Genomic DNA, 22,936 nt, shown 5'->3' with positions numbered 1-22,936 from the left:
ATGGGCATATCTGGCTTTCTAGATTCTAATAACTGCACAAACTACTACAATAGCGGAATAATTTTGTAGAGCTTTGTATTGAAATGTGAATCATGGTTGTGCAAGTGAGCCCTGGGCATAGTTATTAGTTGTGTTCCCTCTTTGACACCCTCTCCTCATTTCCACTCAAAAACCCAACCCATGCTATCTTACGATACCAGTGCATAATGTAAAAACCGCTGAGTTCAGTGGCAGTGGGAGCTGGGAAGTGTAATCCTCACAATATGAATTTCCATCACCAGTTACCCAAGAGCCTTTTAACTAGAAATGCCAATGATGGAACATGGGACATAGCCCCTTCCCACAGAGTTATGGTCAGAAGATAGGGAAATGACAGCAGCAGCGAGTGGTAAGAGAGTGTAAAGCCCTTACTTTTCTCCTTTTGGAAATTCAGCTGAATTGCTTTCTGGCTTCTATATGTCTTCATTCCTGCTGGCAAAGGCTTCAGCAGTCTGTACAGTCTGACATGCAATGAAATGGAGAGCAAAGTAGAGCTGTCCTGTGCCAAGCGCCCTCCTGGTAGGGCTTCTGTACTACTTCCACAAAGTTCTGGAAAGGATTCAAGTTCTTCACATTAGGGAGCGTGTGTCTGAAGGAACATATTTTCAATTCCTCATCAAATACACGTAGTTTTCTTCATTTACATCACACCCTTGGCTTACAATACCCTTAAAGGCTAAGTCATTTAGATCCAAACCGGCATCTAAATTTGGATCTGGCGCAAAGGCTCCGCTGTGCCTCTCCGTCTCAGATGACCTGGATTTGTGTCAAGAGAAAGAATGGCCAGAGAAAAGCCCTTGCTTGTGGAGGAGAGCTACCATTTTAGAAGGCAGATTGAATGTGGGGGCTTGGGATCGTCTATGACAGTTGAGAAGTGACAGTTGGGAAGATCAGAGAAAGGAATATCTGAAGAGCAGCTGCTCATGGAGAGACAAGAGAGAGAGATTAGGATGATGAAAGAGACCAAAAAAAAAGGGAAAAAAAGAGGGGGAAAGGAGCAATATCGCATGCTGGAAGGGAGAGGTGTGAAAGCATAATTTGCACAGTGCTCCCTAGCCAGTCAGATGCAGTAGATACAGTCTGTATATGTGTTTCTTACCATTCTAAGGTTGTGAGAGGTAGGAAGAGAGCTTGTAAGGTATTAAACGTCCAGGAGCAAGGATAGGTTTTTATGGGCTAACCTGCACAGTTTCTGCTGCAGAGGCCATGTGGCACCCTGTTTTGCTACTGTATGAGCAGTTCCTGGTGAGTTAGGAGTGTCAATCCCTTGCCCCCAGCACATGGTCAGTGCATAACAGGATCTTGCTTGGATGCAGCTTGAGTAGGTCTGAAGAATTCTGGAGCACAAGCCAGCCAGTGCATGCCCAGTTCAACAGTTGACGGATCCAAGGAGCTGTAAAAGTTGCATAACATAAGGGCAGCGTGAACAAGCCCCTAAAAAAGAGGGTCACATGGATGAGGATGACAGGTTTAGTGCTGGTATGATGTAGTAAGTTCAGAATGGCTAGATGTCTCTGGGCATGTAACTCTGAATGGAACACTGCTATGTGAAGGGCCCTGCGCTTAAATTTATTTATTTCATAAAAATTATACACCGCTTGATTGTTTGAAAAACCTCTCAAACCTCAAAGTGGTTTACAAAAGGATAAAACAAGAAAATCAAGAAAATTTACATTACTTTAAAACATACAAAAAGTTAAATTATTAAAAGAAATTAAAATTCATACCAGCGCTCCTAAGCATCTGGCCTAAACAAGAATACAGTGGTACCTCGGGTTAAGAACTTAATTCATTCTGGAGGTCCATTCTTAACCTAAAACGGTTCTTAACCTGAGGTATCACTTTAGCTAATGGGGCCTCCGGCTGCCGCCATGCTGCCACCGTGCTATTTCTGTTCTCATCCTGAAGCAAAGTTTTTAACCCAAGGTAGTCTGCAACCTGAAGCATCTGTAACCCGAGGTACCACTGTATATTTAGCAGGCGCCGAAATAATACAGCGAAGGAGACTGCTGAGTATCAATAGGCAGGGAGTTCCAAAGTGTACACGCTACCACACTAAATAATTTAGTTCTTACAAATGCTGAATGGGTATTATGTGGCACCAATAGTAGTTCCAGTTCCACCAATCAAAGCGGTCAAGAGGGCACATGTGAGGTAAGGCTAACTCATAGGTAAATTAAGGTAGTGATTTGTTGATGGCTAGGAAGTCTTGGAGGCAGGGTAAACAACATAATGCCCTGAAGATGTTGCTATGCTACAGTTCCTATCTGCCCTTGGAATGATGGGAATTGCAGTCGAAGAACATCTGGAGCCCAATTCATTAGCTACCCCTGTTTTGAAGTATTAGATAAATAATAAATAAAGAGTTTTGTGGCACTTTAAAGACTTTTATTGTGTGAGCTTTCATGGAGTAGAGTCTGCTTCATCATAGGCATGTTTATCATTAGTTAGGGTGTGTGTGTGTGTGTGTGTGTGTGTGTGTGTGTGTGTGTACACACATTCATGTTTGATGAGTTTGTCTGCCAACTGAGGATAATCATATATCTCATAAAATGAACTTAGTGAAAACATATGCCACAATACATTTGTTAGTCTTTTAAATGCCACAAGAATTTTGTTGTTGCTCCAACAAACTAAACTGGCAACCCCCCTTGGTGCAAGATTCGTAGAGGTGTGGTCCAACGCAAATTAAACAATTGCCTTAGCCTCACTTCTGGTCCCTTCTGTTTCTTTGTGTACTTGAGTATTTCCCCTTTATGTTAGAGAATCTCTTGCGCTCATTCATTATTGCAGAAAATTTGCAGAGCAGTAGGTTATTTCCACAAACCAAACGTAAAACAGGAGTTGCATAGGAAAATACATTCTTTATTATTCTTCTAAAACAACAAGCCAGAAATATAATATACCTTCAGCTGCTTTTTAAAAACTGGTTCTCCCTTAAATTCTAACAGAAAAAAAGGATTGTATGTGCCATCTGTCCTCCTTTCAAGACCCCCACCCCGAGGAACTGTGCCTCCCTCTTGTTTTCTTGGGTTAGTCTGACTGTACCAGGAGCTAAACTTTCCTTGGTTGCTGTATTGACCTACCAGCACAGGAAAGCACATTCTTGTCTATATCCACCTTTACTAAAGGAATTAGGTTGTCCTTCATTATGGCTTTTTGCCAACATTTTTTTTTAAAGGGTAGTCTCTCCTTAGCTGTCATCTGCTGGCTGCACCTAATAGCCTGGAGCATACTAAGGGAGTTTTCACAAGTGATGTAGAAATTTTTACTTAAACCTCTTGTATGCCAGATTTCTGCAGTGATGTTAACAGGTGCATGCATTATGAATGTTTGCACTGCATCCCTTTCTCATTTCTAATTATCTTCCAATCTGTTTTGATCAGCACCAGTCAAGCCCACAGGAGAGCTATGCTGCTTCATTTTCAGTGATGGCACTTTGGCATGTGTTTTCAAAACCAGGCCTACTCATACCTACAGAGAAACAAACATCAGTCTGGTTATTAAAATTAATAGCTGGATAGTTTGAAAGTTATGGAGTATTAGGGCTATTCCCTATGTTAGATCCCATAGTAAGAGAGTTTTCAAGTGGCACATTAATAGGCATTATTTGTGCCATTTGTGAAGTGCCCTGTGGTCTTGTATATACAAATTTTAACACTGAGGGCATATCGCTAAACTCCCGAATAATCTCAGCATAACAGTTACACATGCATATACTTCTGATAGTATTTTGGTCTTATACATAGGTAGTTTAGTACAGGTATGCATGCTGATCTCTAACCAGTAGAAAGAGTATACTGATTCTGCTGAAGGGCCCTATTGCTAAGGTATTCGTCTTCTCAGTTCACTTGAACAGCAGTTCTGAAATGTTATACAAGTGAACCTCTTTTTCAAATGGAATAAGTAATATGAAATTGGTAGATCCAAACCCTTTCTTCTTTTGATTATCTATACTGCCCACAGCCAGAGTATATACTTGTAGCAGCCATATAAGAATCAGATGGTCTAAATCCCTGTGTTTTCAACAGGTATATATTGTGGTTTTATATGAATGGAAGATGATGGGATGCAAGACACTTTGCATATTTTCTGAGACTTCATAGAGTTTCCTCAACCCTAGTTCAAGAATGCTAAATGATGTAACCAAGATCATTCCAGACCTTCTGATTACAGCTGAAGGCACAGTTTCCCAGTAGCTTGAAAGAGGACACTTCCTATATTGGCTTATTGCATTCTTAACAGCCCATTTTACTACCCAAGTACTCCAGTGTCTTTGGGACCAACATTATCCATTCAACACCCCTACTTTTCTCAACAAACGCTTACTTTGTCCCTTCACTTACTTCCCCTTTTCAGATGTGGATTTCGAAATGTGGAAGTATCAGGGCCAACCCTATGCCATAACAAATGATAAATTGGAATAAAGTTTAAAGTTGTAATTAAACTCACAACATGGAAAACAGAAAATGTAATTGGCAACAAATGGAAACCTGCCAAAGGTGAGACTAGGGAATGGAAGAGGAAGGGGATTCCCTACCACCACCTAATTTGCGCTCCTCAATTCTTCTCATCCTCTAAACACACATGCACACATCATTTGTTCTGTGCAATCATGTCATAATTATTTCTTAGAAGTAAAATAGAGATCTATAAATATACAGCTCTGACAAAAATCCAATTTCAAGTATAATTGTGCTGTCCAGTATGTATGTTACAGAGGTACGTTCCTTTGGGAAGATTATAGAGACAGTAAGGTTGGAATTGTATATCCAGCAGGCAGAGTGCCAGTGCTAGTTTGTTGGGTATATATGCAGTAGGAGCAATACAGGCATACATACATACATTAGCTAGAGTCTTTAGTAGCCTAGTTTTGCCCATCAGTCTGGGATAAAGCGGAAGTGGAGTTGCACACTTTGAGGGACTACAATACATACATGGTACGTAATGAGAGAAAGAGTCTATCCTCCATTCTTGGAATTTGCCTCTTACCTTGATGCTGACTTTCTGCACAGATCTTAAAATTAGATGCCTTAGCCATATTCACCGTTTGGCTACCACTTTAAATTGTGTTGTTTTACCATTTTGATGTTTGCTGCCCTGGGCTCCTTTGAGAGGAAAGGTAGGAGATACAAATTTAATAAATGAATGAATCTCATTTCCCACCGCCTCCTCTCTAATGTTCCATGATAATTTTTTTCCTGCCACGCCTCTCTGTCTGAAGGTTATTCCCTCTTTTGGGATGTGGTAGTTCTTTGCTAATAGGATGGTAGAGGGTTGAATTACTGCTCCCAAGATGTAATCTTGAGTCCTTCACAGTGTTCTTGTTTGCTGACAGGAGATTTAGGGATGAATTAAAGGAAAGTAAGCATTGCTTCTACTCAAACCAGCAGCAACAGTTAAAGAAAGAACTTGAGCTCATTGAAAGGCATAAGGATACGACAAAAGAAGGAAGAATTCTGAAGACCTGCTCCATGCCCAACTAAGGTGATGGTTGGGCTCTGCTCCTGAGTTGCTAGAGAGATACCTTGGAATCTGGGCCAGCTGCCAATTTTTTTTTTCATGACTGCAAGGATCACAGTATCCACAAAAACTGCGGCTGCACGACCTCTCGTGTCATCTTCCTATCCCAGGAATACCCGCTGTGACGGGCTAGAGCAGGTTACCATGGCAATATGTGCTCTCCCCTGGAGACAGCACTTTATCCCACTTTCAGTGATATAAAATGAGTCCTTATGTTGGTTCCCTCCTCCCTGCCATCAGGTTGAAAAGAAATGAGGCTAATGTGATATGCTTTGAGCTTGGGAAAGATACCCTGCATAAGAATTCATGTGTGTTCAGTGTGTATGTGCACATGCATGCTTGTGCTCATGTATGCATCTGTGTGTTCCTTGAATGTATGTGTGTATTATATGCATGGATGCTGCAGAGAATATTAATGCTACTCTCCCTGTTTTTGAGTAGGACTCTTGCATGGCTGCTTACATGCACCAGTGTCATTCATACATGCCTATATCAGTAGAGTGTTTGCATGAAGAGCCGACCAACATTGATCCTGAACAGCATCTCCTCTCTCTGCATTTTACACTGATACTCCTTGCTGTCTTATTCATGGCTCTAAATCATTTTGTCCAATTCTCCCCATCTGACCCACACTGTGTTACATTGCATATAGCCACATTAATGATTCTGGTTATGACCTACAGTGTGTATTGTTTCCATAAAACCACTTCTATACTCCTCCCCACCACTACCCAAGTCCTCAAAATACTCTTTCTAAGGAGATCAGAAAGGCTGTTCTCCTCTTAAATCCCTTCCAGAGACCCACTTCTGCCACAAAGACTATAAGAGCCTTTCAGATTAATTCTCTAATATCCCAGAAAAAATGTTTTCCCTTTTGGAGGATACACATTAGCCTTCCCAAAGTAACTCTCCTTTTAATAGTCACGACCCATCCTTCCTTTATTTCACCCCTTTGCTTCTTCTTCAAATACTTTTTAATGTCCTTCATTGCAGGGATCATAAATTATCATCCATATCAGGCAGTGGCTGGCACACTTTATAGCACTCTACAAATAGTAATCTACAGATGGTATGCAAAGGAAAGAGGTGTGTATATGAATAAGTCTGTGTATATATGTGGGTGATCAGCCTATGTTAATATTTTTATTTGTCTGCACCCTTTGTTGTGTAGACTAGACTACACAACAGAGTGAGTATACGCAATGCGTATTTTTTATGTAAAAGGATATTAATTCCTTTGTAATGTTAAAAACAGGAAAGTCGAATTCCCTGTGGATATTGTGCACTCAGTTACAGGCCTTTCATCAGTTCTGGGCTGGCTGTGAACTGGGTTTTTCTGAATATACAGCTAATGGGAAGGAGTAGATTGTCATGCAGTAATATCAGTGACCCAACCTGTGAAGTTTAGACACTTTCACAGGAGTTGTCTTAGTGCCTTTGGCTGCTTGTTTTGTTGGTAAAAGATTCTGTGGTGGTATGGGAGTTTCTGAAGGAGTCAGGAACTGAAGCAGAGGCAAGATAGTGCTGGGTTGGCTGAACTTCCCCATAAATGAGCGTCTGTGGGGAGTCTTGTGCAAAGAGGAAAAATGATAAGCACTTGAGGTCTGACTACAGTTTATTCACTTGGAAGTACATGAGGACAGAGGCAAGTGAGAGGGACTTGAACCCAGAGCCAGGTGTTCTGAACCCAGAAGCATGTTTTACTAATTGGATGAATGGAACAGCAGCACAGTCCATCTGTATGTCTTGGAAGATGTGGAAAGGCCCAAGCCATAGGCCTCTCATATCCTGTTCTCCTCTGCCACTAATTTCCAATAAGGTATTCATGCCACAGAGGAAATCTGCTTTTGTTCCTCATGTTCGCCTTCTGTGTCACCCATTAATGGCTGCCTCTTCTTCAGCTCCCGATGGTACTTAGCCATGAGAGATGCATAGATACAGCCATATGCTGCTGCCACTACCATCATAATACACACGATGCCACAAACCACCCCAGCTATGATGACTGTGCCAATGGCTCGGCGCACACTGACAGGCCGGTATCTTTGTTTCTGGGGGCAACCCACACTGGGATCCTCTTCTGCTTCAGGAGTTGTTGTTTTAGGCTTGGGAGCAGTCGGGGCTCCCTTACTGCAAGGAGGACCAATATTGTCCAGTACGGTAGAGCTGTTCTCATCCTCCAGCTGGGAACAGTAGTTAAACATCTCCATGGGCACCATGCGCATATCTTTCCCCCGTAGCTCCTTAGGCAGGGTACATGCCAGTTGGTCTATCTTTCCTCCTGTCCCATAAGAAAAAAGAAGCACATTCAGTACCTTATTTTGGTATCAGATCACATCATACTCAGAGCAATAATTCATTTCAATGCAGCTACTGTGGCTGATCACTTAAATATACAGGGATAGTTCCCTCTTCCCGGGGCGTAGCTTATGTCATATGCTGAGAGTTTCTAGGAGCTGCCGGTGAGAGCTGAGTGCAGGTTGGGGACCAAAGGTGGACAAACTACCCCAGAAGGAGCATGATGGCAGTACCCCTCTCCTAACACCCCAGGTGGGGGTAGCTGATGGATTTCAAGCCCTTGGTGAGTTAGGGACTCCCCCTGTATGCAAAGCAGATGAGACCAATAGTGGAACCAATGATCAAGAAGGCAGTTTCTGTATGTGCTGTAGAGGGAAGTGAGGGGCAGATGGGACTCATCAACCTAGGAAGATAGCCCATCTAGAAGTAAAACTGTGATCCTAAGCCTCTGCTGCCTTGTAGGATATCTTCGGAAGAAGAAAAAGCTAAGTAGTAAAACCTACAAATCCAGTGTGGAATCCCTAAAATGGTTGGATGGCACCTTGTACACCTCTGACATCACCTGCAGCCAAGTTGGTGCTCTGCTCTCCTTTGGACCTCCATACATACTGCCTAGGCTTGCACCCCAGGAAGGTCACTTAGGTGCTGCTAATGCAGCAGTTTGATTTCACCTCCCAGGGGCTCACTCCATTGTCTCTTTAGACAGATGGATGCCAACAACAAAGCCACCCACCCACCCCTTCTTTAACTTTTAACTTTAGCATTTGGCCATTTGGGTCAAGAAATGAGAACAGAGAACGTTCTGTTTGGAAACAGAAGCATTTTTCTAGGTGACAAGTGTGAGACCCAAGACAGTCTCAAGTTATGGGGATAATTGTCTTTGTGGAATATGCTGAAAAACACCAGCTTAGCTATTCTTTTTCCACAGCCTTATAACCGCCAGCAGTGTTGATAGTGCATAACTGATGTCACTGAGATTTTGTCCATGAAACTCAGAAGCCTTCATAGGCTGAAACTTCTAGTAGATTAAAAGGTAAAGGTAAAGGTACCTCTGCCCGTACGGACCAGTCTTGACAGACTCTAGGGTTGTGCGCTCATCTCACTCTAGAGGCCGGGAGCCAGCGCTGTCCGGAGACACTTCCGGGTCACGTGGCCAGCGTGACAAGCTGCATCTGGCGAGCCAGCGCAGCACACGGAACGCCGTTTACCTTCCCGCTGGTAAGCGGTCCCTATTTATCTACTTGCACCCGGGGGTGCTTTCGAACTGCTAGGTTGGCAGGCGCTGGGACCGAACAACGGGAGCGCACCCCGCCGCGGGGATTCGAACCGCCGACCTTTCGATCGGCAAGCCCTAGGCGCTGAGGCTTTAACCCACAGCGCCACCCGCGTCCCCTAAATAACGTGTGGCTAAACAAGAGTCCTCTGTATCCATCAGCAAAACAGATATTGATTGCTACCCTAAGAGATCCTGCTACCTTTAGCCCTTTATTGCTTTCTGTTTCAACACAATGTAAGAAGAATGTCCTATACATTGCTGCTGCTTTTTTCCTGTCTACTAACACTTTATAACAATGTTTAACTTGCCCTTGGCCCAAAATCAGACTCACAAGGTAAATTGGAAAAACAATTTGAACAACAATCAATGACATTACTAAGGGAGGGAGAGAGAAGAGAAGAGAAGAGAAGAGAAGAGAAGAGAAGAGAGAGAGAGAGAGAGAGAGAGAGAGAGAGAGAGAGAGAGAGAGAGGAACTTGCCTGTATCAAAAAGGGTAGCCAGCAATTAAAGCTCTTGCTTTTAGCTCAGGTTATAGTGTTTCAGCAGTTAGAAATATTTAACATTTTCCATCAGTAATAACAACATACTACAGTTAATTGACTCAAAGGTTACTGTTAATTAACACATCATCATTGGCATATATGCTGCTGAGCCATTTCCCCCCCAGATGGGAGAACTTAGATATAAAATTATGGTTGCCTGGGCACTGGCTCTATTGAAACAGTGAAATCCCCATTGACAGAGCAGAGGTCAAAGTCCACCGTGAGAATCTTGCACACAATTGGTAGTACTAAGGTCAAAATCCAAACTGCGCAATACGACCACTGACCTTCCCTCTGCTTTGTTTGGTGTTTAGCACCAGTGAAATTGCCTTATCAAGGAAAATATCTGAATGCATTCTGTAATTCATTTTGCATTCTAGCAACTACACGTTCCCCTGATCTTTTCCCCACTGTAGCGATTTGCAGCCAGTGAATTCGGAAACTCCAAAATGATCAGATGGGCTTGACCCCTTCCTCATCTTGATCCCTTCTATTATATCCTCTTCTGAAAGTTTGGACAACTGTCAGCATTTGCAAAGAGAAATTTGGATGAGAAGATAACCTGCAACTCCAACTACAACATGCGACTTTGTAACATAATACGGCAGGATTATAATGCATAGTGACCATTCTCCATATCTGAGAATTAGAATTTAGGTCAGCCTGATCAGTCCAACTTTTCTCTCTTTTCTGTCTAGCTGCTCCTTTTCAGCCCTTTATAGCCAGGAAAGACTAGGAGTGCATAACCTTCAATATTGAGATTTGGACCTCTCTCAGTGGTACCTACCTCTGTAAGAGAACCATTCCATCCAGTATTTAAAATCTCTCAGGTTGCAGTCACATTCCCAGGGGTTGTCCCCCACTTGCAACTGTCGCAGGCTAACTAAAGGCTCAAAGGTCACCCTGTCCAAATTCTGCAGGCGATTTGACCTGAGGGAAAGCCAACGGAGAGAGGGCAGGTCATCAAAGATGCCTGATGGGATTTGAGCAAGCCCATTGATGGAGAGGTCCAGCTGACGCAGAAGAACAGTGTTCTGCAGAAGATCTTTATCCAGGCTCCTGATGCTGTTGTTCCTCAGCTGTAGTTCAGTGAGGTTTACTAGATCTCTGAAAATGTTCTCAGGAAGTTGGTCTAAGAAGTTGTTGGAAAGATCCAGTCTCTGGAGGGCAGAGAAATTGGAAAAAGTTTGTTCTGGCAAAATGCTGAGTTGGTTGTTGAGGAAAAGGAAGGTCCTGGTATTTGTAGGAATGTCCAAGGGGATTGATGAAAGGCCCAAGCCACTGCAGTCCACCTCTAGAGTACCGCTGTTGCATTTGCAAAGGGAGGGGCAAGCAATGAGGGACTCTGCTGCACAGAATGAAAGCCAACAGGCAAGCACTGCAAAAGAAAAGAGGGGGAAAGAACATATATTAAAACATCATCATTGGTAGACTGTATGCACAGTTTCACTTAAGATTTTTGCCTTCCTTTGCAGCCAGATGCAGAATGTCTTCTCATGTCTAGTGAGAAGAATCTACCTTGTGGCCTGATGCCCAGTTGGTATGACCCTATATAGGATGGCTTCTTAATAATCTCAGTTCTCTTAATAGTCTGTGATTAGAATGATAACCAAATGAGCTTCCTCATGGATGAATCCTTGTACTGCCAGATGGATTCCCACAGTGTGAACTTCCTTTTAGCCTTTTATGAGCTAGCAGGGCTAAGGAATAAACATTCTTACAGTATGGTGGGGGAGAAAGGTCAGCATATTCCCAGAGGGCTTTGCTGCCTGATTCCAGTGTGCTTCAATATAATAGATACAATAAAGCCAAGCGTGATGGAAGAACAACTCAGAGCTAGAATAGAAAATTGCTAACTCTTTCTAAATTATCAGAATAGTTTTGATAATATTTGATTGGACACCTTTAAGTTGTTACTTAGAAAGCAAATTATCAATTCATTGTGTTTTCTTAAGCACAGGATTTGTGGTGGACAGAGATGATTTTGACTCCAGTACAAATTTTAATGTAGTTAGCATTTTGCAGCCAGTGTCCAAAGACCCAGGTTACACATGAACTACTAAAATCCATGCTACATATCTAAGACCTAAATAGTGAAGCCTGAAAAGAGAAACCTTGCACAATTTTCTGAAGGTCAACAAATAAGCACTCAAAGGATGAAGTAAAGCAGGCAATAGGTTTGAAAGGTGTGTTCCGCCAAAGAAAATGCCCTTCCATCTGCTTCCCTCCGTGGAATGAAAGAATCTTAAAACTAGATGGTTTTACCCGATTTTAATAACTTAAAGGTGAATAAATGTTCCCAAAGTCAGCAGCCCTTGATCTACAGTTGAAAAAAAGCATTGCAAACTGCTTTCATTTTCTAAGCACATCATACATTTTGGATTTGGGTTAAATCCAAAACCAATGAATATGCATATGGACCTGAATACTGATACCTAATTCAAGGGCTAAATCCAAATCTTATACCTGTTTCCCACACAGTCTTTGGTATTAAGTAATGTGGTATTTGTTGAACCATTTCAGGTTCCAAACAAAGTCTGTAATCTGAAGGATTCTTAATAAGTTTTTTTCCTCTCAGTTAAGTGAATTGACATCTATACAGGTCCAGCAGATGCTGATTCAAGTTTCTACCCCAACTCTCCTAACAAAAGTTAAGCAATAGGCGGTGAGGGTGGGGGTGTTCTGTGGCCTCACAGCAGCCTTTCTACTAAGAAGAGGCCAGGGTCAATAGCATAGATGTTACAATGGATGCCATGAACCCAGAAAACAGATCCTGTTGGCACCAGAGTTGGTATTCTCTGTCTAGAGGTATTTAATTCCACTCAGAGTATCTCATTCTATGGATGTAGGATGATGCTTGAAAGAACAAGAGGGAAGGGAAAGTGACATGAATTGTGCAAGTGATCTTGCTTTTCTTGGATGCTTGACTGAAGTACCATATTAATTATACAGTGATATCTGTGATGATGAGAGCACATTTAGCTGCTTTGTGTACAGGGAAAGGTGAGAATGTATCAGGTAAGGCTATATAGGTGACACTCTTCTATGTCTGTTTTAGCAAATGCCATCCTTTCTGCTCTAACCCCTAGTTGAGCACCTCTGGGAAACCACCATTAGTACTGCTACCCCTACCAGACATCTGGGTGCATAATTTCCTGAGAATTTTAATTTACACCACAACTCTACTAATATAATGATGGCTGAGAGAGGCAGGGGGACAATGTTACATGTTTTCCTGAAGGAAACTCCAACAATATCTACTAGGCAAAAATGTAAGGTCATGGTGTGGTTAGTTAGGGATACAGGTATGGTTACTCAGGTCTCAAAAGGCAGTGTGCCTGTGAATGCTCAGCAGAGCAGGTAGGAATTTTTTGTCTCATGAAAAGTAGCATTAACTACTAAACAATAGTCTAAGTGAAATATTCAGCATACTGTATGATCTTATGTCAAGAAAAGGTAATGTTACTTTGTGAGATGTTCAGGACTGTAGTAAGATGATCCAGGAATATAAGATTAGGTCTGGGCTCAGTGGCGTTTAGAGTAAATAATTTATAATGGCAATCTAGGAAGCAAGGGTGTATAACAAAGGCAAGGCTCTTAGGCAAAAGGAAATAATTTCCTCTGTAAATATCATCGGCATCTTGTGTTCTGACCCCTAGTCTTTCTTTTTGGTGTGAGTCTATACCCCCTGCCTAGCTTAGCTGCATGTATCCTCATTAACAAAAATAACTCTCTTCATAACTCACTGCAGAGATGGCTTGGTGGTTCCACTGGAGTACGCTTAGACTGAAGTCCTATACTTGCTTATCCAGGAATAGTTCCCACTGAACTCAATGGGATTTACTTCTAAGTAGGTCTGCAGAGGTTTGTGCTGTTAGCCTACCTCAAACTTCTATTATTCCTGCTTTATCATATCCACATTTTTTAAAGCTCTGGAGCTAATGCCCCAGCAGGGATTGTTCACTAAGAAGACGAACAATGTGAGCTCTTTTGGAAACTATTAGTGGGAAAGAAATGTTGGTGTGTGCATGCAGATATTACACGAAACACATCAACATACCACTGCTTCCACTTTTCCCCCCTAGTGCATGACTTAATTCAACTTCTTGAACCTCATACTGTAAGAATCACCGCAATGAGTAGTTTAATGGAATTGGGCCAATATAGGCTGCTTCACAAATGACACCATCTGGACTTTGACATTTGTAAAGCTTGTGAATATAGTTAATGTGGTCTGTAACATAGGAAAGAGCAACTTAAAATTTAAGCATAGTCCTTTGCAATGTGACTATGGCAATTGAATAGCCTGGTCAATGTATGACATGACTGTCATGAACTGAAATGGTTTTGAGATGTGCATCACAGGTCCTCACATCATTACTTTTTCCATATGAGTGTTTGGCCTTCTCTGTACTGCAAAATAATGGGTGTTATATTTTTAAGAGGGCAAAAATATTAACTTTTGTGGGTTGTTGTGATACCAACATATACAGGACTGACTGTGGAAGGTGATAGAGGTTCCGTTGCATATTGTGCATCATTTCAGGCATTAAGAGCAAGTTGGTACCCACTTTTTTACCACTCTCAAGCCTGTTCAAATCACAACCTGTAACCACTGATTATTATTATCTGCAACATGTGAAAGCACCGTTGCTTCTTCCTTCGGCATTACACTTCTTGTCATTCATAGGGGGGGAAATCTGAGCACTACACTCACTATTGAAATAAAAACACTCTCCCTTCCCCCTCACTGGAGAAATAGGGGACAGCCTCCTGCTTAGCAAACAACCTGGGCAGTACTTACAGCTAGTTTTTCTCCATCTCAGGGAAAGCCTGTTGCTCCACCAGTAGCCTCCACTCAGAGACAGCATGATGGTTACTGTTTTCCCCGTGGTGTCTTGTGCCTGCCAGCCAGGCTGGCACACTTTCTTGCAGGAATGAACAGCAGTCTGACGAATCTAGAAGGTAAAAGCAGAACAAAAGAGCACATGGCTATCAGGGGTCTAACAGAATCATATATAGGTCTGGAAGAAACCTCACTGAAATTAACTGGCTTTACTATCAGGCAAGGTGAGACGTCTTTAGTAATTTTTTAAAAATAAAATAAAAATAAAATAAAATGTGCTCACTGAGGATTGGCAGAGGGAAAAGCATCTCCAAAATTCTGCTAGGTATGTGTAGGGAAGTTGGAGCAATTTTTCTGGGAAATCTGAATGCTCAGAGTAGGCATGGTGCCATCTTGGAAGTGCTTCTCAACTGCTGGTGAAGGGGAAGGCCAAAAAGATGAGATGAGGTGGCTGGCAGGGGAGTGTAGAAAAAAGGCTGAAAGAACTCTGCCAACCCATAGATATAAGAAAACCACATTTTAATAGACCTTAATCAGAAAGAAATATTAGATAATGAACAAGGATTGTTCATTGCTTTGAAATTGGCTATATCAGTGCAGGTGTACTGGAGTTTTTTAGCAGAGAAATGCATAAAGGTAGCTGGGAGGGGTTTAAATTGCATCATTAATTACTAATCACATAAATGATATCCAGTTTGTGTGTCCAACATTCCTTGTCGCCACACATAAAGTGCAATGAATTGCATTTACGAAATATTGCAGTTTTGATAGCAGAAAAAATGCAATGTTGCTACAACAAAAGAGTAAACTTGAGGGAAGATGTGCAGATTATGTGCAACAAACAAGAAACAATTATGGAGGAACTTGCACAAAAAGGCCTGAAGTAGCCTCTTTCCACTCCATGTCTGGCAGTATTGATTCGATGCAATCCCTCTTCTGCTCTGTGGGGAAAAACATTGCTCCCTCTAGGAAACTCTTGAATCTTCCCTGTGCCTGCTTTACATGTTTCCTGTGTGTGTTAAGTTCAGAGCAGAACTAATAAATCACACATGGAACTGCTTGTTGGAAGTTCCTTGCTAGCTAGGTTGAGGACATCCTCCTAATCATCACCCCACTTTCCCCACTGCAAATGCTGTCCCATGCCCACACACCCCTAAGACATATAAACATTCCCAATTAATAAATGGTACCATCATGGTTAAATGTAGTAGAAATACATTGTATAGAGTTATGGTTGCCTCAGTTAGTTTGCAACAAGAGAAATCCCAGTGCCAGTTTTAAGCCCGTTCAGAAGCTAAATCTTCTGACCTGAACATCCCGCCTCTAATCCCAGATGTGTGTAACTTCTCACTGGCGAGAGGAAGCCATTCTTCATGTGCTTAGAGACACCCTAGAAGCTGGTTCACAGTGCAGTTCAGTGGTGGAGCATATGCTTTGCATGTAAAAGGTTCCAGGTTCAAACCCTGGCATTTCCAGGGGGGACTGTGAAAGACTCCTCTCTGGAACCTTGTGGCCAGTAAGTGTAGATGACAATGCGATAGATGGAGAGCGATCTGGTGGTATACATTTCCTGTGCTCACCATCTGATGACCACAGCATCAAGTGATGACATGCATGTGTGACTTGGGCTGTTGAAGGTTTAACATCACAGACCTTTCATGCCACTTCATATACAATGCTGTTAATTAGTTCAGATAGTCATCTGATTTTCAAGTGTATGAGCATAGCTGTCAACGTTTTTCTTTTCTTAAGGGAAATTCCCTTATTCTGAATAGGATTCCTCTCAAGAAAAGGGGAAAGTTGACAGCTATGATCAAGAGATGCACATGCACAGGCTTGGGTGAACCAGTGCTGGGATTACTTTATTCAATCCAAGTCTACTTCACATGTCCCCAGCATTAGGAGGACGTTGGAAGGCTAGACCTGGTGAACCGCAAATGTATCGCCTAGCCTACCAATTTCCGTGTAGTCAGCTGTGGTGCTGCACTGAAATCAGGGCTTCAGAACCCACTGGGAGAAAATAAGTACATAAAATGCATACAGTCATGCCCCTAGGGACATGCTTGGAGCTCTTTTGTGCTGCTAAGCTTCCCTTCCCCCTCATCCCTTCTGGGTGACAAAGCGGGGGAGATGCCTGCAACAGGAGTTCCCATCTCCCAATTTTGAGGGGAGAGTCCTGGTGGTTTATACAGATTTAATTTTGCAGCAGCTGAAGAGCAAACAAATGAAAGCAGAGGTATGGGGGGGTGCAGGAATTACATTTTAATCTAAAGGAAGTGTCTGTATGTCAGAGGAGGTGAGCATCCTAATTAGAAACCCCCAAGATAATCAGTTTTATCCCCTGGTGATTATAATGAGCCACCATGACAACAGGTTCTCCCCCTGCCCTTTAGCTACCAAAGGCAGGGGCAGGAGGGGTCACTGTTTCTAGGAAGCGTCATTTACCGCTCCTCCTGCTGCTTTTTCAGATTTATTCAGGGGGAAGCTTTGCAGCCCACCCACTATTGGCTCAGAAAGGGCGAGAATGCCCACTAAAATCCGGCTTCTCCTCCCTCCTCCCTCTTTTCCCAGTTCCTCCCCGCCTGCTCTTGGAAAATGTTATGTCTCCCTTTTGGCTTTATTTTTAGATTTGTATAATATGCCCGAAGCTCAGTCCGTGTCCATCATTTTCCTTTCCTCCTCCCTCCCCTCATTCATTTATTTTGATGGGCAATCAAATCCTCCCAAAGGCTCTTAAAATCACACAGCACAGAGGGCGAGAGGATTTGGTGTGATTCGTGAAAGCTGTTGAGAGAGATAATCTGACACGAGGATGCCGAGGTGAAAGATATTAAGAGCGTTTACAAAATATCTGCCTGCCCCCCCACCCCACAAAACACACACACACAAACCACATTCCAAAAAAGAGAGAGAGAGTTGGAATCTCTCCTTGCACTTCCTTGCAAAAGGGAAAGCCTCAAACCCCTTTGCGCCTGCTAGAGCTCAGGGCTCCCACCCCAGTGCTCTTAACCAGCCGCTGGAGCATCCTCTGGACATATTCCTTCCCTCTCCCCCTTTTTGCCAAGACACAGCAGGAGCACTTACCTGGAGATGCTCTGCTTATCAGCCTGGGCTCTGGCCAAATTCCACCTTCTTTCCTCTCTTTCTCTGCCTCCTTGACTCCCAGCAAAGAGGTTTGCTCCTCTCAGAGTCTGTGTCCTATTTAACTCCCCTACCCCACAGGAACCAGCAGCAGAGTTAAGCTGACAGCCACAGAGACTTAGCAGGCTGCGCTGGATGGCTGGGCTGGAGAGTTGATCAGTTTCAAATCCTGTTGTGGAATGATCCTGTCCTTCCCTCCCTGAGGTATTAGGAACTGCCTGCTACTCTCTTTGCCTCTCTCATTCCCACCCCCATCGCTCAGCCTGGTTTTGCTCTACAGCTGCTGCTCCGATGTTATCAACAATCCACCTGTACGACTGGGCTCAAGTACAACCAAAGAGACGTACACCTTTCAAAAGGACAACTTAACAATGCTGCTACCTGATTGTGCTGAGGATGTGAAGGCAGAAAACATATTTCTTTTAAAAAAAAGGGGGGGGGGAGAAGCACTTGAGCTTGACTGGGAGCCATGCCAGTCTTTAACCTCAAAACTCTTTCCCTGACTCCTATGTAAATTGCCTGTTGTTCTTACTTAGGGCTGGTTTGCACATATCCACATTTCATCGTGATGGCTTGTCTGTGTGAATGGGCTGTCACAGATCACACATCTCGGTTGCATCCTTCCTATTACCCACACAACACCTTGAACACAATGTTTTTCTTTGGAATGTCAGTTCACACAGCTAATATTTATCAGTCAAGTGCAAAAACAAAAAAACAAAAAACAGGTGATGTGCAGGAATTGAAGAAAATGCATTTTGCATGTTTACTGAGGCACTGTTCTTACTTCATATGCCCCAAGGCTGTGTACTAGCATTAAATACGGGTTCCAGAGCTAAGGTCTGATGAATCTTGGCTCAAATTAAGCCACGTGGAGAGCTTTAGCTGCCCCCCCCCCAGCCGCTGAACCCTAAAATCTGTGTTCAATACCATGACCTAGATGGAAATCTATGAAGAAATAACAGCAAAGAAGTTGCTTCTGAGCATGTGCAAAGTGCATTTCCTATACCTTTGAATCATCACAAAAGTCATCACATTCTTTCTCTTTCCCTCTCCCTCCCTCCCTCCCTCTTTCCATATGTGTGGGCATCTTCTAGATTAAAGGATTTGACCAATTTGAGTACAATCCCCCTTTAAGAAACTTTTTCCTGAAAGAGGCTACCTTTTTTAAAAAATAAAATGTTAAGATCTATTTCAACATCAAGATTAACTACAACAGAAACATTTTCTGGAACGCATTATACATAATTAGCAGTCATTTGGGAATGATAATATTCCCTTATTTTAATTAATAGACTCTTACATCCATCATCAATTTCATCTATCACTCATGATTACTATTATTATACTACTTTGAAAAAGTCTGCATGTAGAGTTAATAGATCACATCATCACCATATATTTAAAGCACTTTTAAAGTACATGATTTTCACCAAAGAATCCTGGGAACTGTAGTTGCTAAGGTGCTTGGAATTGTAGCTCTCAGAAGGGTAAAATCAGGCAAAATATAACCAATATTATTATTTTTTATTAGTCTGAGAAGTAATTGTGCTGTGGTTTGGGAGTTAAATATCTATTTAATATTCTTGTTTTACCAACATCATTCAGACGCCTCATCAAAATGTATCTATTGGAAGAAAAATACCTTTAATTATTTTAGTTGTTTCTTTCCAGAAACCTAGAGTCTTTGTGCTCTTAACAATAGCATGAGGGAGAGAAATTCAACAAGCACACCCTTTTTCTAGATCAGTGAGGGAAACTGTGTCTGTTGAATTCTTGCTCATCTCACAAACTGAAGGCAAGTTGGAGTAGCTGACATGATACCCTCCAGATGATGTTGCATTTAAAGTCTCATTAGCTCCAGCCAGCATGGCCAATGGTCAGGGCTAATGGGAGGGCACCATGTTCACTCCCCATGAGTTAAAAGGAACAGATCCATTGTCAGAAAAAATGAGAGGTAGCAATTCTAGTCCTCACCCTAAAGCATCCTCTGTACCACTTCTCTTCGGTTTGTTGGGTCAGGAGGGACCCACAAGTGTGTCATGAGCAACTTGATCTCGGGTGGGTCACAGCAGAATCATAACCACCATTTTCTTTTTTCTGTATGGGATTTTTGTAAGGAAAAGTGGGGGACAATGCATAAAAGAGGATTGTAGCAGGTACACCTTGGTCGCATTTACAATGCATATTGCATTTACCAAGGTTTCCTTTTCCATACTTTCCTGATACCTGGCAAATGAGAAGCAAGCACAGGAAGATGAATATGTATGATTAGAGAACTGGGTCCCATGTTGTAAGTTTCAGTTAAAAGGGGGTCTTGGCTTTGAAAAGGACTGCTACTCTTCATAATTCTCCTCTCCCTTTGGGGAAGGACTGTGGTTCAGTGGTAGAGCATCTCCTTTGCAAGCAGAAGGTCCCATGTTCAATCCTTGGTGTTTCCAAGTCTTAGTGTATTTAGCAGGGGTGGCCAACTCCCAAGAAATTGCGATCTACTCACAGAGTTAAAAACTGACAGTGATCAACCCCATTTTGGGAGGTTCAGGTCAAAGTTGTTGAGCTGCTTTTTTTAGGAAGGAAAGCCCTGTTTTTTAGGGGAGCCAAGGTTGTTGAGCTTCTTTGGGGGGAGCCAGTGATCTACCACAGACGTCCAGTGATCTACCAGTAGATCACGATCTACCTGTTGGACGTGCCTGGTATATAGTATTGAGTTAGATGGACCAATGATCTGAATCACTATAAGGCAGCTTCCCATGTTCCTGTGTTCGCTGGTGTGGGTTTTCAGATTAAACCACGCAGAGCATGTGGTAAAGTACATCTGACCCTCATTGGGATTTGAATGTCTGGATTAGATATTAGGTAAAGGTAAAGGTACCCCTAGGGGACGTGGGTGGCGCTGTGGGTAAAAGCTTCAGCACCTAGGGCTTGCCGATCGAAAGGTTGGCGGTTCGAATCCCCGCAGCGGGGTGCGCTCCCGTCGTTCAGTCCCAGCGCCTGCCAACCTAGCAGTTCGAAAGCACCCCCGGGTGCAAGTAGATAAATAGGGACCGCTTACCAGCGGGAAGGTAAACGGCGTTCCGTGTGCTGCGCTGGCTCGCCAGATGCAGCTTGTCACGCTGGCCACGTGACCTGGAAGTGTCTGCGGACAGCGCTGGCTCCCGTCCTATAGAGTGAGATGAGCGCACAACCCTAGAGTCTGGCAAGACTGGCCCGTACGGGCAGGGGTACCTTTACCTTTAAAGGTACCCCTGCCCGTACGGGCCAGTCGTGTCCGACTTTAGGGTTGTGTGCTCATCTCGCTCTAGAGGCCGTGAGCCGGCGCCGTCCGAAGACACTTCTGGGTCACGTGGCCAGCGTGACGAAGCTGCAGCTGCTGAGCCAGCACCAGCGCAGCACACGGAAACGCCGTTTACCTTCCCGCTATAAAGCGCTCCCTATTTATCTACTTGCACTTGAGAGTGCTTTCGAACTGCTAGGTGGGCAGGAGCTGGGACCGAACGGCGGGAGCTCACCCCGCCGTGGGGATTCAAACCGCCGACCATACGATTGGCAAGTCCTAGGCACTGAGGTTTTACCCACAGCACCACCCGCGTCCCAGATTAGATATTAGGTTCTGATAAATCAAGACTAACGCTGCTGCTGCTGCTGTTATTTATTAATCACCTTCCACATATATGTCTCAAGGTGATGTATAAAATATAAGCAAAAAGGAAGAGCAAAATAATTATAAACATCACAGAAAATAACAGCAGTCTTTTTTTAAAAAACAACAACAACAACAACCCACAAGTAAACATACAAATAGACACCCCTGGCAGCATGAACTACACACTCCAAAACATGGGATTGTGGCTTTAAAGCCCTAACCTGTTTTGCTATCTCAAATGGTTGAGCATGTAGTTAAGTATTACTGTGCAGTGACATTTAAGTGTGTAGTCACATGTCCCTGAACAGACACAGGGTATCAATCTGGAAAAAGTTAGGTACAGCGTAAGAATGAAATCATAAACATCTTATGTAGAAGTACCCTCCCTTAAAAGAAATGGGATTTATTTCTGAGTAAATGAACCAGGCAACTCTGCTTAGATTTATCTGTGTGGGCATAGGTGTGTGTGGAGCCCAGTAGTAGAGTGGGGTGGAGCCCTGGTTTTAAACGAATAGATCTGGTGTCATAATATGTATTTTAAACCCTCATGAAGATTCATGTTAGCAACTGAGATAGGTTTTTCATTATCTTAATTGTATTATCCTTTACAAAATGTGCTTTCAATGTGTACATGTCAGCAGGCTCTCTATATAATCCATGCATGTTTGCAAACATATGCATTTATAACACATGCACAAACTTTCCTCCACATATTTCTATCAGTATAATGTAATGTCTATATTTGTCAACATTGATATCATAATCTTCACTTATTCTAGTTTCTGTGCTTCATCATATCTAGTCTCTGGACTCTCTAGATTCCTCTTTCCTGAATATAAAAATGGTCAGATCACTTTGACCTGTGGTTTGTCTTAGCACAGCATATTTGAATTTTGGCTGCCAAGTGTATTAAAAAGTCAACTCCGCTCCCTTCCACTCAGTCTCAACAATTTTAGATATTAGATATATTCAAAACGTTAGGTTGGCTGCTGTGGGCACCCTAGCTAATAACTGTTCACATTTGTGTCCTTCATGAATTCCTAGAGTCATCAATCATTCTCAGTTACATTATTGACCTCTACTGCCTCTGGTTTTGCAAGTAAACTTTGTTCTCTGTGTTAGTGTTCCATTTTCAATTATTAAAAATAAACATATTGAAAATATTTTACAGTTTTTAACATTTTGTGCCCTTGCAATATCTCCATTGGGTAAATCTCTCCCATTGTCTGATCCAGTGAGCCTATAAACCTTCAGGGATTTACACACAAGCTGGAAGCGCAAACCAGTTTGATACACACACACACACACACACACACACACACACACACATTTTGTGTGTGTAACACAAAATGAATAATGCCTCATAGATAAAACAGGCATGAAACATAGCCACTCTTGCACTCATCTCTCACCTGTAGCTCCTAGAAGCTGTCAGTGTGCAACAGCAGCCACACCTCGGGAAATCGCTTCGACTGGCTGGCTAAACCAGATGAGGGTAGCTGATGGGTCTCAAACCCTTGGTGAGTTAGGGACTCCCCCTGCATGCAAAGACAGCTTCCAGCAGTTTGAGTGGACAAGACCAATAGTGGGTCCAACTATCAAAAAGGTGGCTTCTGTCTTGTGGGATG

The 22,936-nt window shown here is 42.8% G+C and overlaps 2 protein-coding genes across 5 annotated transcripts in view; one reads left to right on the top strand and one right to left on the bottom strand.

Moving 5' to 3' along the window:
- CACNA2D4 (calcium voltage-gated channel auxiliary subunit alpha2delta 4) overlaps positions 1–22,936 on the top strand; it is a 164,363-nt gene that overhangs the window by 87,850 nt on the left and 53,577 nt on the right. The gene's annotated exons all lie outside the window — the stretch shown is intronic.
- LRTM2 (leucine rich repeat transmembrane protein 2) overlaps positions 7,160–22,936 on the bottom strand; it is a 28,429-nt gene continuing 12,652 nt past the window's right edge. Inside the window, exons 1-4 of one of the 2 annotated variants that reach the window (XM_028745560.2) lie at positions 17,609–18,016; positions 14,483–14,636; positions 10,466–11,056; positions 7,160–7,843 (exon numbers count right to left, since the gene is read on the bottom strand). In XM_028745560.2, coding sequence (XP_028601393.1) covers positions 7,386–7,843; positions 10,466–11,056; positions 14,483–14,549 — 1,116 coding nt within the window. In that variant the 5' untranslated portion in view covers positions 14,550–14,636; positions 17,609–18,016 and the 3' untranslated portion in view covers positions 7,160–7,385. Of the gene's footprint in view, positions 7,844–10,465; positions 11,057–14,482; positions 14,637–17,608; positions 18,017–22,936 lie in introns of those variants that run through there. The other variant, XM_028745559.2, reaches the window with a different exon arrangement.

Source organism: Podarcis muralis, chromosome 10 (assembly GCF_964188315.1).
Source record: "Podarcis muralis chromosome 10, rPodMur119.hap1.1, whole genome shotgun sequence".
NCBI lineage: Eukaryota > Metazoa > Chordata > Lepidosauria > Squamata > Lacertidae > Podarcis > Podarcis muralis.
Note: the sequence above shows the minus strand (reverse complement) of the source record. Positions and strands in the feature narration are given on the sequence as shown.